Source organism: Lepidochelys kempii, chromosome 26, assembly GCF_965140285.1.
Source record: "Lepidochelys kempii isolate rLepKem1 chromosome 26, rLepKem1.hap1, whole genome shotgun sequence".
In the NCBI taxonomy this organism is placed as follows: domain Eukaryota; kingdom Metazoa; phylum Chordata; order Testudines; family Cheloniidae; genus Lepidochelys; species Lepidochelys kempii.
In genome coordinates, this window is record NC_136405.1 from 10,545,280 (window position 1) to 10,557,458 (window position 12,179).

General features: G+C 47.1%; 1 protein-coding gene across 5 annotated transcripts; it reads right to left on the reverse strand.

Moving 5' to 3' along the window:
• Positions 1-1,761: 1,761 nt before the first annotated feature.
• Positions 1,762-9,798, reverse strand: TMEM230 (transmembrane protein 230). 5 transcript variants are annotated; one of them, XM_073325011.2, is made up of 6 exons: positions 9,696-9,795; positions 8,738-8,886; positions 7,382-7,558; positions 5,666-5,793; positions 4,569-4,691; positions 1,762-3,134 (listed from the first exon to the last, which is right to left on the reverse strand). In XM_073325011.2, the coding sequence occupies exons 4-6, from the start codon at positions 5,762-5,764 to the stop codon at positions 2,994-2,996; spliced, it is 363 nt and encodes a 120-aa protein (XP_073181112.1). In that variant the 5' UTR covers positions 5,765-5,793; positions 7,382-7,558; positions 8,738-8,886; positions 9,696-9,795; the 3' UTR covers positions 1,762-2,993. The 5 variants fall into 5 exon arrangements, with proteins under 5 accessions (XP_073181112.1, XP_073181111.1, XP_073181113.1 ...); XM_073325010.2 differs by lacking the exon at positions 8,738-8,886 and having other exon boundaries at positions 9,696-9,797; XM_073325012.2 differs by lacking the exon at positions 7,382-7,558.
• Between the last annotated feature and the right edge of the window lie 2,381 nt (positions 9,799-12,179).

Consider the following 12,179-nt stretch of genomic DNA (forward strand, 5'->3'; position numbering starts at 1 on the left):
GAAAAATTCTCACCTGAGCCTCAACACGTGTGTGGCGTGCACTAGAAGTGCTACTTTGCATGGGAGGAGCAGCTTTCCTTTGAGACTCTCACATCCACCAAGTCTCAGCTCCCACCACTGCCGGCTGATAACTATGGGCATTGCCATCACCATGTTTTGTAGCTAGGGGAACAGATGGAGAGGGGACGGTGGCCTTTCAGACGCCTGGAACAACCTTGGCAGCTGCCTTTGCTTACCCCCTCTTCAATAATCAGGCCATAAACGACCTGCCCACAGCTACAGACTAGGCCTGTGGGGGAGTCAAGACTAGAACAGTGTCCCTATTGTAGCAGCCAGAAGTTCCCTCCCGTGTTACATGGGTGCAATAAAGGCCACTTGGCTATTTGGCATACAATGCCAAGTGACCTGAGATTTCTGAGTGCCTTAATTTCTAAGTTCCCAACTTGACACGTTAAAGGGGCCCCATTTTCAGAAAGCGCCTGGTCCCCAAAGATGTGTACAAAAGGAAAAAACAATACAAAATAAGGCACCCCAAAGAAGCACGAGACAGTTTTGAAAATCATGAGTCAGGAAGTCCCTCCTCAGTGTCTGTCTCTGTACAGGACCCTGGTCTGGGGCCTGTGTTCTACTGGAACACAAACACACATTTGCCTTCAAAAAAAAATAAAATAAAAATGCTCCAGTTGCCTGGTTTATAAGAACAGGTCAGACAAACACCAGTCAGAGACGGTAATCCTGCCCTAGGGTAGGGCAAAGAACTGGATAGCCTCTTGAGGTCCCCTCCAGTCCTACATGTCTATGGTTCTATAGTTTGGATATATAAAATAGAAAGCAACTGATCTATTGGTTGTCAAGCCACGTACCCTGTGCCGGCTTCAGTTAAAATGTCTCTCTCTCAGAGCTGGATCCCAGGGTATTGTGCTTTCTTCTAGAAGGTAGGTGGAGGCACAAGTCTCCCAGGAATAAGATGTCCTGTTACATTTGATTAAACCCATCCTCCAATTACTGATTTTCATGTTTGACAACTGCTTGCGCAGCCCCTTGATAGGCTCAGAAGGTGCTCCTTCTATCAACATAGTTACCCTTCAAGAGTTGGCATTGTGGATGGGAAGGTAGAGACCAAGCTATTGATTTCAGCCATTCTACCCAAGATGGCCCACTCTTCTAAAAAAGCTTAGCCTCCACATTTTACGCTTTGAGATAACTCCTTAAGGTAAATAAATCCCATTCTTGCTCCCTCCAGCTTCAGCAGACTCCCCCACTCAGGGTCTGGGCCCAATGTGAAGCAGTTCAGGCTGCATTTACGAGCTGTAAACCTATCCTATGGGAATTAGATGAGAAGCACCAGGATGGACTGGAGCCCCTCCTGACCCGCTAAACATATGAGGGTCGGCCTCTCAGTCTCTCACACAAGGGCTCCAGGAACTGCTGCAATACATGGTGTGTTAACTCTAGGCTTCCCCCTCCCGCCACCTTGATGGTGAGCACTGGGACTCAATGCACCCCCCCGCCTTTCAGCTCGCTGCATGTGAGCCCATAATGAAGATGAAGCTGCTCAAAACTCCATCCTGGCAAACTCCTGCCCACTGTCTCTGGCAGATGGCAGCATGAATACTGGAAGAGGAGGTAGTAGACAATGGCAGATCCCAACGAAGGCTCAATCTTGGTACCAGGCAGAATGACTTCCAGGAAGTTTGGGAATCATTCTTTTTGTATATGAGCGTCTTCGGATTTAAAAGAGACATGCTTATGAACCACACATCGACTATAGTGCAGTTTATTCATACTAATGCATATGCTTGAATTTTACATTACAATTTATCGTTCCATACTTGCTTCTTGGGACACCCAGTTCAATTACACCTCGGAAGCCACTTCGCTCTTATTGACATCAAGCAGAAATCTACCCGTTGTCCTCCGTTTCTTCTGAATCTCCAGAATAATCTGACAAAATGCAGCTAACAGAGCAATAGAAGCGGATAACGTGCAGCACTGTCCAAGCATAGCTTTTCTTTTCATATGTTTAGGGTATTATGTACAGTACAGGGTCTAAATCTAGGGCCAAATGACCTCAAATACACATATAAACAGATGAGCCCAGTCTGCAAAGAGGGGATCTGAACTTCCTAATGGTCACCAGTATTCAAAACCAGAATTTTACGATATGAAACATTCAGGTCCAGGGCCCAGCTTTCAATTCTTCATCCTGCCTCGCCACAAAGTTTGTTTAAAATCCTTCATTAAGCAAAATCTTAAGTCGTCCTTATGAAAGGATGACCAATAAGCCTTAGCAAAATTAACAGCAGGGTGGGAAGCAGCTGGCACTCAAGGAATGTGTTTGTCAGGTAAGTGGACTTATCAGCCTGACAGGGGTTCTTGTATGGCAAATGCACGCTAAATCATGGCGCACACATCCAACTTCCTCTCCCATTTGCATCAGACTGGCAAATAGGTCAACATTCCAGATGCAAATCTATGATGGTGAATGATGACGTTGGAATTATTTTGATGATTATGCAGCAGTGCAAAATTGGATGTATTATATTTGTTTGCCACAAAGATCCTTGCTATAGCTTTGATCTATTTGAAAGGCAATATATGTTCTACAATACACTCTCCATTAGAAATATAAATCTCTTTAGACAAAAATCATTTTTATTTTTGCTGAAATTATATACCGTTCATCTCTCCTTTGGGCAACTGCTCAGCTTGGCTTGCCCAAGAACCACCTCCCATTCGAAACAAGAAGAGCTCCTCCTACAGTAAATCCTTTGCTTCACCTAATGTTGCAATCGTGCCTGTCGAATTCATGTAAACACAAAAAAGCTGGCAATAAAATATTTACAGAATGAGGAAATTGCATCCACTGATAAATCTACTTAGTTTAGGTTCTTACATGTTCCATCTTTGATACCCAGGGTCAAGTTAACTAACATCCCTTAACACGAAGCTCGTTATAACTTGAGCCACGCTCCCTGGTTCCAGGGTGCGTTTTAGTCATCAAAATCTGGAATGTCATCGTAGGAGTAACCTCTGTAGCCTTTGGAAGCATAGTACGCGATGCGCAAGTGATAAAAGCCTGGTAAGAACACCAGGATTCCAATGATCAATACCGGGATAGCTCGGTCTGTTCCCTGGAGGAGAGAAGCAGAGAAACAGGAGAAAATTAATAAATCCTCAAAGCAAAGGCTTTGTAACAGAAGCTTGCCTCAACTGGTGTCCCACCCTGGCCCTGCCTCAGTTTCCCTCCTCGCCCAGACAAGCAACCACCATAAGCAGTGCTCCGACCTTCTCGGCCCTTGTGGAGTCTGGTTTATTAACACAAACTAACTCAAACCAAGAGTCTCTTGGCCTTCTTCTCCTGGACTTTTAATTCCTTCTTAAGGATTTGCTTCTGCCCCTCACTATAGGTAACTCTAGCCAGACCTGTCCCTCCAGCTGGTAGGGACAACTTCTTCCTCCTCTCGACCACTGTACACTGTCAGGCCCACTCCAGGCTCTGAGACTCTCCGGAGACCTCTCCTAGCTCCTGTTCTTCCCCTGTCTGACAAAGCAGGCTACCATCATGTGATGTCTGACCATTGGCCTAAATCTGTCATCCTCTGGGAGGCAGATAACTAGGCCCAGGTGGAGCTGAGCCCAGCTGTCCATAAAGGGCCAGTTCACTCTGTGCCAGGCTTGATTTTAAAAATCACTCTAGACCAGAGCAGCTCCAATGTGATTAATGTTTTACTTGACAAGGCACAGGGGAGGGGAACTATTGTTAGTTCTCATTCGGTTTATATGGCTCCTTTTGCAGCTTGGAAACAGTGCAACTTTGTGATGCTTTAAAAACAAAACAAAACTGCCCAGCACAAGCCAAGGCCTGCAAACTTTGCAAAGGGAAAACTCTCCTGTGAACTGGCATTGCACCTGAACAAGGGTCAAATCCTGAAGTCCTATCTATTTAGCGATCAATTCATCTACCTCTAAAATGTAGCCAGCTCTGGAGTGGTAAGCAGCAGCCATTATTGAAGCAACATGGCGTAACAGCTTTAGAAGGAGAAGAATACTGTATCCAAGTGGAGTGACAGGCACAAATGTAGGTACCGACTACCTTGAGTGCAGCTTAAATGCCTAGATGGGCAAGCAAGAAATAATAATAATAAAAAAAACCAAAACTACAATTTTATGGACTATAGTTTGGCCAGAACACTCCTCCAGAAGGGGGCCATGAGATCTTTAGTCAAAAGCAGTGATCAGGACCTTAGCTGGACGTCTCCTCTGAAAGACAGCAAGCCCAGCACTCCCGTCACCACGATGGGTCAGTACTGGTAGCTGGCAGGACATCATTTTTCCTTATGCAAGCACAGACCAGCCCCAATCACGCCTAGCTAGAGAATGCAGATGGGATTACAGCCAAGGGCAGCAGGGCCGCTGGCAAATGTTATTCAGGGAGAAAAGCTCTCACTCTGCCCACAGGCCTTAGCAGTGAAGTTCCATATTTAAGACAAATAAAAGTTGGCAGGAGGGGATTTTTTTTGGCACTGAACACAAACCATATTTAAGAAGATATTTAGCCCACTTACTCCTTTGCTAATGTATCCTGCGAGGAGAAGCGCTCCTATGACAATCAGAAGGGTGCCGATCATGAACAGCACAGTGGCTAGTGCAATGGCCTTGTAGGGGATTTTGGGTGGGCTCCTCTTGAACTGCAGGGAAGGCAGATATTAAATGGCATTAAAATGTAGCATGTTTTTGGCGTGGGCACGAATCCCACACCTAGAGGTGAGCGGGGCAGATGGCGGCACTCAGACCAAGCAGAGAAACCACCACAGGGGTCTTCCCTAGCCGGGGGGATTGCGAGAGCAGCAACAGCTTGGTCGTATCAAGTAAGCTCCTCAGTGCCTATCGGCTCAGAGGAATTCTGCCCACGTAACACCCTGTTCTTTCAGAGCAAGGATTCATATGCCCTTGTTCCCAGATCCGGCTGTAGCTCAGACAGATTTGGAAGTGTCAGCAGCGTCTGTTCCCTTCAGAGCTGTCACTCCACAATGGGGTCTTCTCATCCCCCCGCAAAGGAACAGATATAGATCTAACCTTGTTAAAATAACCAGGAGCTTGGACTAGATGACCTCCTGAGGTCCCTTCCAGCCCTCATATTCTATGATTCTATGATCCCCGGGGCCGTTCCGCTGCCCGGCACAGATTCCGTGCTGGAGACGCAGCTGGAGGAAGTGCAAGCCAAAGGAGAGGGGCTTTAAGACACCTTTGTCCCTTCCTGATTCTGGGCTGCACCACGGTGCAAGCGGCCCTCTCGGCCGTACAAAGCTATGGTAGCCTCCCCAATGCTCCCATCGCAAGCCTGAATGGTCGCAGCCACGTACACTGTGACTGCACTCCCTCTCCTGGCACTCGTGTGCACGCATGGAGCATAATACAATGGGACACGTGCCCAGCATAGCAGCGCACAAGCCAGGGGAATTCTTCTTTCCCTTCCTGCAGGCTGTGTAGGTGCCTTATACCCGACCAGAGCAGCACACAGGGGCCAGAGAGGAATCTCATCCCGCCATATTTATGGAGGTCAACAAGGAACAAGATCAGAGCTGCAGGATACTTTTGTCACATAAGAAGAAGGAGAAGAAGAAGAAAAAAAAGGAGGTTTCCCTCTGTTTTCCCCTTTTACCTGCAGGTCAATATAACCATCGTCAGTACTGGAGAGCTTGGAGTACTTCACTTTGCTACTGGGGATCCCAGCAGCTAGATTAGTACGTGATGGCATCATAACATGGAGGCCGTGTCATCAGCTATAACCTGAAACAAACAGAGCTGTTGCTTATAGCAGCCTGGACAAAAGGCAGTGTGGTAGAACACAATGCTTGGAGTTTCTTGAAAGGTTAAATGTCACTTCTAAAAGAAACAACTTTCCTGACCTGTGTTCCTAACACCACCTTAACTCATTTAGAAAACAAACAAAAAACCACCACACCCGGCCTTTATACAGCACGTTTCCATCCACAGGTCTCAAAGTGGTTTACAAATGTGAAAAAGCACATTTATCCCCATTTTACAGAGGGGGAAACGGAGACACAGAATGGGGTAGTGACAGTGACGATACAGGGAACATAAAGCCTAGTGAGCTGTGTGGTGGGATATGCCAACTCCCTGAGAAAGAAAGGAGTACTTTGGCACCTTAGAGACTAACACATTTATTAGTAGTCTCTAAGGTGCCACAAGTCCTCCTTATCTTTTTACGGATACAGACTAACACGGCTGCTACTTTGAAACCTCCCTTAGAAAGGTAATTCTTTCCCTGCATTTATGCTATTTGTCCACTCCTTATACCTCACTCAGCATAGGCCCTATTCAGTTTCACAAGCGCAGCGTGGCAAAGCCTAGATAACAACTACAACAATGGAATATTGAATTCCACAAAAACCTAGACCTGATTTCAGTGGAATTTAAACCACCACCTGTATTCGGGTTTTACAAAGTTTTGTTGTTTTAAAAAAAACAAAGCCTCACCTTTGGTCATAATTTATACACAGGCACAAATGTACCCAAACCTCCCAGAGCACACGCTAACTGTGATCATGGACACACACCCCGTGCCACGAGACCATCCTAAACTGGGGCCATAAAGCTTGGTATTAAACATATTGCATTAGCATCCAGGAACCTCAGTCAAGGTCCCATGCTAGGCACTACACAGACAAGTAACACAGAAGACAGAACCTGCCCCAGAGAGCTCGCTCCTTATTCAACTCTATTTTGTTGAGGACGTCATGTTCTACAGAGACATGCTGCTTTTGACACAAAGGCTTTTGAGGTCTGGGGTTCCCTGGTCACTTTGGACCAGAGAAAGATGTGAATTGAAAACCAAGGTTTCCAGTCTACAAATTACCCACAAAAGCTTATGCCCAAATTCATCTGTTCGTCTTTAAGATGCCACCGGACTCCTCGTTGTTTTTGTGGATACAGACTAACACGGCTACGCCTCCGAGTCTAAACACTCGGACACAGATCTGTTTTGCAAAATCATTCGAAACGTTTAGTTTTCATGTCATTGTGGAACAAAAACAAACTTCAAAACCTTGGAAGTTGTTGCAAAATGGAATTGCCTGTTCCTCCAGACCGCTCCATCACAAGACAGGCCAGACACAGACAAGTGGACAGAACAGGCCAATAGGGAGGAGGAGATGAAGGGATCAAAATAAAACAGAAAAACAGAAGTCACAGCTCCCTGTTTGCCTACCTAGATTAGATCTGCGAAGGAGGTGATGTTCAGTGCCGGAGCTTTATTTAGCCAAGCCACACTTGTGCCCTGTAATTTCATCTTGCTGTGAATCCAAGCCCTGTGGTTTTCTTGCTGGCAGTGACACCCATTTGAGATTGTACTCACCAGGATGGCGTATCTGGCTTTGTTGTACAGCTGATGGCCTTGCTTTCTCGGAGCTGAAACCTGCGTTTATCCTGCCATCGATGCCTCTGTAGCAATATGCAGGCGGCGATGTCTAAGCTGGCCTGTCAGCAACCCAGCCCTCACTGCATTCCGCCACCAGAAAAATCTCCTGGAAGTCTGAAACCCAGGATAAGTTAGCTGTTCCTTCCACAACCACTGCTGCTTAGGACTCATATCCTGGTCTCAGGTATCTATGGTTCTGAAGGAATGACCTCAAACCTGCTCTGCAGTCTGCATGCGCTCTATAGCCAGTGGGCAGTCCCATATTTAAACAGCATTTATTGGATACCATGACGCTCCAATGCCATTTAGCTGATAGGGAAAGTGCAGTTCCCTGCACCAGGCTTTTACTGCCTGTTTTATTTACTAAAAGCAGAAAAACTTGAGAATATTTTTGCTCACTAAGTGTATATCCTGATTCTCCAAATTACTTGGGGGAATTCTGCCCAGCTCTATAATCTATTGAACAATTTTCAGAGTAGCAGCCGTGTTAGTCTGTATTCGCAAAAAGAAACGGAGGACTTGTGGCACCTTAGAGACTAACCAATTTCTCTGAGCATAAGCTTTCGTGAGCTACAGCTCACTTCATCGGATGCATTCAGTGGATTTTTTCCACTGAATGCATCCGATGAAGTGAGCTGCAGCTCACGAAAGCTTTTTATGCTCAAATAAATTGGTTAGTCTCTAAGGTGCCACAAGTCCTCCGTTTCTTTTTATTGAACAATATACTTTTTCAAGCTCTCGCTACCTCCCTCGAATTGAAGGCGCGTCCCCCTTTCTTGAACACAACCCCATCTAACTCTGCCAGCAGGCCTCTTCTTCCCGTGCAAACCTTGCACAAGTGGTAAGTCAGAGGTACTCTCTGCATGTATTGAGCATATGCTTTGATTTAAACTTAAATCTGGAGACCCTAGCTGTATCCCAAAAGACAGAAGAAATGAATGGTCAGTTCCTAGTAGCAGATGGCCAGCAATGTCTTAGCCATTGGCTCGATTCAGTATTTTGCTTCCTTTTTGGACAAAGCAAGCAGACAAAACACATTTCTAATTTCTGCAGCTACTGATGACAGAGATAACCCACTCCTCAGTCACTTCACTTTTGGGGCCTACGTCCTCACCTACTATCAACATTCAATGACAATTGCCAGGAAGGGCGTGGTATTGGCAGACACCGCACAAGAAATACTTTGCGCTGCACTTTTATATACACTAAATAAGTCCCCCCCACATCCATGAGCTAGGTATTATCTCCATTTTACAGGTGAGGAAAACTGAGTCACAAAAGTGCTTTACTCACCAGAAGTCTGGTCCAGATGCTGGACTAATCCCCAGATTTCCTGACTCACAGTCTTGTGCCATAACTACTTATTTCCACTGAGAGCAAAGTGGGCCCAATTCTGTATTGACTTGCCCCAGTTTTACATCAGGGCAACTCCAGAGTCTTTTCTAGAATCACGTCCGATTTACACCCAGTATAAATGAGAAAAGAATCAAAGCCTGGGTGTTAATGCTAGTAACTGTCAATAAAGTGGAGATTCAGAGCAAGCCATTGAAACTCTCAGAGTCTTATGTTCTCGTTTATATCAACGTCAATCTGGAGTACATCCACTGAAAACAACGGATATACTCGGGATCTAGAATGGGCAGTATCTAGCTCCCTACCTGCCCTTCTTTACAGCTGAAATCTGTCTGCAATCCAAAATTTTTTTTTATGATGTCTAGCCACCTTCTACATGCCATAAAAGTCAGTTGATTTTACTTCCAGAATAAAGCTCAGGCTCACTGACAGATCTGTGTCACAGGAAAGGGTGTTTTTTTTAAATAAACTTCCACTCCCACTGCCCCACCAGGATTGCTTCTACAGGGGGAGTCTGTCCTGTCCTTGTAAGGGCGACAAACTCTTTCTCAATCGTAACCCTGATAAAGAGGGACCACTTTAGAAGTTTTAAATTCTCCCTAGTGTCACAAACTCCAAGGAGAGATCCAGAGAGCCTGGAAACATCCAACTCCAGGACCTGGATCCACTACCCCTTTAAACAAATGTAGATGAAGTGTTCTGATGAACAGTATTCTCTCTGCTCACAGGGAGAATTCAAAAGGGAGCTGTTCATAAGCGTATCTGGAATGGCATGGCTCTGTCACTTGGGTGGCGGATCGAACCAGCCAGTTCAGCGTGTGCACCCAAGAGGTGCAAAATGCAAAGGTTTTAGCACGAAGAAGCAGAATAAAAATTTCACTGCCACAGTGTTCTGTACCTGTTGTCCAAGCCCATCTCTCCCAGTCCTGCCGTGCCCTCTCCTGCACCTAGTGCAAACCAACCCCAGGAAGTTTACTCCCCCTGACCCTCATTTCCTTCCAGGTTATGGCACGAAACCTCATTTTGATTTGACCCCATTTCTTCTTTAAAAAAAAAAAAAAAACCCAACAACAACCAAGCCCTTGATTGGTAGCTGAAGAGTGGCACCTGATTGGACAGCTTGTGCCAGCTGCTGGGGCTGTGTGTCATGTGTGTCACATGAATGGGACACGCTGGGGCTTGTTGGCTGAATTCAGAGCTGTCCTGTGTGGGCTGGTGGGTGAGGGGGATCCCAACTTCGGATATTTCTGGACAGTTGTTTTGTTTGGTTTTTTTTTGTCAAGCATCTTGCTCTTACAATTAAGGATTCTGCAGTGTCGTTTCATGAGGCACTTATCAATATCTCCCTCGTATTTTTTTCCCACTCACAATTTTTGACTCAAGATGGTAAAATCCCAGGTAGGCTGCCTGCAGAAGCTTTCTAAATCGGTCAATAAATTCAAAGGGCCACTCTTAGTTATTTACAAAGTGTATCAGATCACTTGCATTGATCCAGCACTTTTCAACCCAAAGGGCTGAACACACATAACACAGGTTTGTGCAACACATAATCACTCCGCCCCCGCTCCCCACCACATAAAAAAATTATGAAGCCCTCAAAATCATGAGCTGCTGTTTATAAATAATAAATGTTGGGATCTTTTTATTTGCCATCCGGCGTTTCAGCGTTTAGGGTTCACACCTTCCAACTTTGATCCCCAGCAAGAGCGAGAAGCTTACTTCAAAAAAATGCCAAACAAGCCACGACGAGGGCTTTAGGTGCTAGAGATACAAACAAAAATAATCCAAGGGCTAGATCCAGAGATTCCTTCAGCCATCCCAACTGACCGGATGAGGCACAGTCGCTGTATAACTACGCAGCATGACTTCACACATTTAACACAGGAACTGCAGTGTGGCCAGCACCTCTAACTTTATTGCAAGTTGTGGGTTTTTCGGAAGCACTGGGAGTCGTGCAATTGGGGGTCGGGGAGGGTGTATGGCTGGGGGTTGCACCAGGAAGCGAAGCTCAAGGCTACAACCATTAGCCCCGCTTCATTTCCGATGGTGAAACGTGATTAAAGATTACCACCATGGAAGCGTAGAACCATTCCTGCACTTCACAGTAATCCAAAGCTGATCTCAGCTCCTCGGTTCAACATCACGTTTCTGAGTCCCCTTCCCCATCCTCTTTGGAACCCCCTTTCAGGTAGTGGAAAGCAGCTATCAAATCCCCCCTCATTCTTCTCTTCTGCAGGCTAAACAATCCCAGCTCCCTCAGCCTCTCCTCGTAAGTCATGTGTTCCAGACCCCTCATCATTTCTGATGATTTGATGTACAGTGAGAGCAGCTGATTGGGCCTTTAAAACAGACCTGAAAAGGTGCTATAACAGGAGAAAAAGAGGGGCACTGACTCTGGATCCTTTACTGACTTGGTACTTACTGCTCCAGACCAGTTGCAGCGTTTGGCTCTGACAATGACAGGCATTCAGGCAGCACCACCAGACCCAAGTGCTCTAAACCATTTCTAACAATCTACTGACAATATGACACGTGGGAGAGACTAGCAGCTATGCAGAGGGATGCCAACAGCAGCCATGAATAGCTCATGCAAGGTTGAGACCTCCACATTCAGATTAAAAGACTGCAAAGGGGTGTTTCTCTAGTGCAGCGTTTCTCAAATGTGGCCACCGTGGCTGCACGCAGCCACCTGGGGCTTTTCATCCAGCCACGACAGCCTCTTGGGGGGGTGATGAGGAAGGGGGGCAAAGGATCGGCACCCCCCCCCTCCCACCCTGCACCAGCTGTGGAGACCGGTGGGGCACAATGCTGCAGGAGCAAGGTGAAATCTCAACCCACCTTGCAGAGGAGTCAGGGGTCGGGCTTCAGCCCTGGGGTGGTTGGGTGGCAGGCTCCAGAGGCGGGACTGCAGGTGCGCAGCAGCAGGTGCTGAACTCCAGCTCTGGCCATGTGGCTCCGGCCTCTGGCCCCCAGCTCCAGCCGCTCAGCGGTGGGCATTGGCCCCCAGCTCTGGCCCTGGGCTCCAGCAGCTGGAGCTGGCCAGGGGTGCTGACCCCTGGCTGTGACCGAGCATCATCAGGCATGGACCCTCAGCTCCAGCCACGTCCCGTGCTGATCCCCAGTCCCAGCCACACACCAGTGAGCACTGATCCCTGCTGGCAGAAGGTGGCACCCCTGGCCCTGGCTGTGCAGCAGTGAGTCCCGGCTCCGGCTGCAGGCACTGACCCCTGGTCATGCAGCCCCAGCTCTGTCCACACAGGCATGTGCTGGCCCTGGGTGCTGACCCCTGGCTCTGGCCACATGGCAGTGGAGCTCATCACCTCGACCATTGCCTCAGGTTCCCACAGCCTTCCCCCTCTGACCACCCCACCCAGGCCTTATT

Bases quoted from the DNA above. Each gene is read 5' to 3' on its own strand.
- TMEM230 (XM_073325009.2), bottom strand. From the start codon at position 5,764: ATGATGCCATCACGTACTAATCTAGCTGCTGGGATCCCCAGTAGCAAA. The intron at 4,692-5,665 runs GTAAAAGGGGAA...CCTTCCCTGCAG, and splicing joins ATGGTTATATTGACCTGCAG to TTCAAGAGGAGCCCACCCAA. The intron at 3,135-4,568 runs GTAAGTGGGCTA...TCTCTCCTCCAG, and splicing joins CAGGATACATTAGCAAAGGA to GGAACAGACCGAGCTATCCC.